Here is a 3,638-nt window from a genome sequence, read left to right on the forward strand (position 1 = left end):
AATTTGACTAAGAAGTTTGATGACAAACTATCTGTTGTGCAGTCTGATCTTTCTAAAAACTTTAATAATAATTTTGTTTCAAAATCAGAGTTGATGGAGGTGAGGAGGTTGGTTGGGGAGTTGCAGGGTGGTGCTGGTAATTCAAATTCTGTGGTGATGTTTAATGACAGGTTGGATGTATTGGAAAAGAAAGTTGATGGGGTAGAAAGTTGTTTTACAGGGTTTGCTTCTGATTTGGTTACTTTAAAAAATCAACAAGCTGAAATCTGGGAAATCATATCTTCTCTTCAGGTGGATGATGTCAAAAAGGGGGAGAAAAGAAAGAGAGTTGATGATGCAGAGGTTGCTGGTGATAAGAATAAGAGAGCTGCTGTTGAGGGGGAGAATCAAATTGAGGGGGAGCACATTGTTGTTGATGAGGTTGTGGTTTCAGAAAATGTGGTTGAGAATGTTACTGTTGGTGATGAAATTGTTGCTGGTGGTGTTAAGGATAAGGGTAAAAATGTTGCAGCTGTTGGTGAGATGATTGCAGAATCTGCTGGTGATATTTCTGAAAATCCTGCGGTCTTGAATGATCTGAGAGCTAAGTTGAATAAAAGGTTTAGATTTAGAAGGTATGAAGGAGAAGTGTTGAAGGTTGAAATTGATAGGACTGAGTATGATGGAGTGTGTTTGTTTCTGACTTTATCTCATGCTTCTGATAAAAGATTAAGGGTGAAGTTGAATCAAATATTGAGGTTAGGATTTTGTGAATGGAGAGGAATTGCATTTGGTTTGAGAGGTTGTGAAGGTGACAGGGTGATTTTAAGTGAGGTGTTTAAGAGGATTTTTATGTTTGTGCATCTGGTGTTTGAAGAAGGGTTTATTAGTTTGAAGGATTATGAAGTTTTCTGTGAAGCCTTTAATTTGAGAAAGAAAGAAAGAAGGGTCAAGAGGATAGTTGATACATATGCTGTTCCTGAACATATGGAGTTTATAGATGATTTTTATGTTGAGTATTTGGATGCATTGCTGGTTAAAACTTCTAATGGAAGGAGAATGTTGATTAGAGTGGATCAGTTTGAGGATGCTAATATTGAGCTGCTATTAAGTTTGATGACAAGGTGTGAATCTCTGCAGACCTTACCTTTTCGAAGAAAGTTGATGATGCACTTGTACAGCAAGATCAGTATGATGAAGAAGATCTCACACATGAAGCATAAGTGCAAGCTGATTGAAAGAGAGGTCAAGAAGTTGATGGGTTAGTAGCTTGAATTGTTTTGACATCATCAGATAGGGGGAGATTGTTGGGAAAGTTAATCTGATGAGTCAAAGTATTTTGCAGATTTTAGAGTCTGATGATGTTAGAGTCTGAGGAGCAGATGATGTTAGAGTCTGAAGTTTTCAAAAGTCAACTGCCGAATGATTTCTTGTTGATAAAGCCATTTGAAGATTCTGGAAGATCTCTTTTATATTTAGAAGATATATGATGATGCGTTTTTGTGTTTATCTTCCAGAATTAATCTCCTTAAGTTTAGCTTTGATCCTTGTATATCTTTTCCTATTTTGTAGAGTAGTTTGTTAAGAAACCAAATCTGGAAGATTTGGTTCTTCTTGTATAAATACACGTTTATGTTTGCAGTTTTAATACATATATCAAAAACACGATTGTGCTTAATATATTATTGGTTTTCTTCTAATTCGTGTTCTCTTAATTTTCTGCACTTTAATTCCTATTGTTTGTGTGAAATTAAGAGTCTGGTGTTCATAGTTGAATTACTGTGAACTAATATCAATGTTTAGCGCGTATGATACCAGAGGAACGGTAGTTGACGATGATGATGGCAAACGGCCGCCTCCAGATGTTGGAGGCACCATCGTTGAATTGCTGGTGAATATTGCAGCATCGGCTGAATTTGATGGTAACTTCAAGAGCTCTACAATACCAAACACAAAAATAGAAAACAAAGTCCACATAAATAAATACATATATATATTTCCGAACATGCACCAAATTAACTTACAATTTATCTCATGCATACTGTAATAACAATGTTACACCCAATACTATTTATTATATTTGTCAATATACGTAGTAAATATTGTACTAAATTAACCAAATTGATTTTGGTCGCAGGGGTGAGCGACTACGGTTGCCCCAACATAGAACCGCTCGTGCACAAGATTACATCATGAATATATACAAATAGTTTCATTCCGGAACTTGAACTCACAATTTCAAAGTTGATTGGTTAACTTGATACCACTAAGCCAAAAACCAAAAGCCTGACTCGTGACTCATTTGCAAAACTAATTTTTTTTAAATGATGATAACATTTAAAACGAATGACCGTTCATCAATCGATGAAGAACCAAACACAAAATACAAAATAGGGAGACCCCGTCACGCCTCGAACATAAAGCGCACAAAACAAAAGCAAACTAAACCACACTTAAACTAACTACGATCTAGGCGTGAGTCACGGCAAGGCAAAAAAAAAAAAAAAAACGGAACCACGAGCTTAGGCAACACCGCCAACAAACAAGAAACACAACAAATGCGAAACAAGCTATCCAAACACACAAACATACTAACACACACCACCTTCAACAGAAAACCACAACAAACCACAACGATATGCTAAACAAACAAAAACAAAGCAAACTGAAAAATCCACCATAGCCACCACATCAAGACCTCCTCCTACTCCTCAAACCAGATCTAGAGACGTTGCCTTCGACTTTATGATCAGGCAAGTTCAACTTACACATTTTTTTGACTTTATTCCGCAAAACTAACTTTTATCAATTAGCTTTTAATAAATTAATTAAGAGTAATTGAGTAAATGAAATTGGTACTAACTTGGACACTCAGTGACGCTTGCATTTGCAATCTTACAAGCTGAAGGCAACTGAAGAAGCCTAGTTTCTTTAATCTTCATCTTTTGCAACATCGGGTTAGTACCGTTATGAATTTGTTGTATAATAAAACACAAACAAGCAGGATTACTATCTTTCATTTCCTGAACTGAATCACAACATTTTTGTTCCGGCGCCGCTTCTTTTCCTGTTGCAAACGCCACACATGTCATCACTGCTGTCAACTTTGATGCGCATTGTTGTCCTAATGATGACTCATTGGCAGCCTTATTGCCGCTACAGATCACCATAACTATCGCCACTAAAGCATACCATTTGTTCCGCATTTTTGGGGATAGTTTTGTGTGTTTGATTAGGTTTAGGGTTTGTAGTTATTTTTTTGTATATATGGAGAGTGAAATTGTGTAAATGAGAGGTTGTTGCATGAAGTAATGGTGGTGATCAGAAGGTTGGTGGTTCAATTTATTTCATTAGTTTGAATAATTGATGATCAATCCGTTTCAATTTAATAACCTTAATTAATTTTTTCTTAATTATATAATTCATAATAAAACATATATAAATAAATAAAATTTAGTAGTAGTACTTTTATTTGATATAACTTTCATTAATATCAATATTATATAATACAAAAAAGTTATTTAAAGTTAAAGTTATTTAAAAAGAAGTTAATTACCAACGTAACTAATAGACAAAAATTTGTCTTATTTGTTATGAATAGTACTATTCAATTTTTCATTTTTTACAAACCAACCCCCTAACTTTCATTAAAATACAAA

The 3,638-nt window shown here is 34.8% G+C and overlaps 1 protein-coding gene across 1 annotated transcript; it reads right to left on the minus strand.

The window, feature by feature from the left end:
- Window positions 1-1,755: 1,755 nt before the first annotated feature.
- On the minus strand, window positions 1,756-3,185 carry LOC139842336 (non-specific lipid transfer protein GPI-anchored 1-like). The gene is made up of 2 exons (XM_071832487.1): window positions 2,843-3,185; window positions 1,756-1,916 (listed from the first exon to the last, which is right to left on the minus strand). Exons 1-2 carry the CDS (start codon window positions 3,183-3,185, stop codon window positions 1,756-1,758), a joined length of 504 nt encoding a protein of 167 aa, XP_071688588.1.
- Between the last annotated feature and the right edge of the window lie 453 nt (window positions 3,186-3,638).

The sequence above is a fragment of the Rutidosis leptorrhynchoides genome, chromosome 4 (assembly GCF_046630445.1).
Source record: "Rutidosis leptorrhynchoides isolate AG116_Rl617_1_P2 chromosome 4, CSIRO_AGI_Rlap_v1, whole genome shotgun sequence".
NCBI classification, from domain to species: Eukaryota; Viridiplantae; Streptophyta; class Magnoliopsida; order Asterales; family Asteraceae; genus Rutidosis; species Rutidosis leptorrhynchoides.

Bases quoted from the DNA above. Each gene is read 5' to 3' on its own strand.
- LOC139842336 (XM_071832487.1), bottom strand. From the start codon at position 3,185: ATGCGGAACAAATGGTATGCTTTAGTGGCGATAGTTATGGTGATCTGT. The intron at 1,917-2,842 runs GTTAGTACCAAT...TTGGTATTGTAG, and splicing joins AAGCGTCACTGAGTGTCCAA to AGCTCTTGAAGTTACCATCA.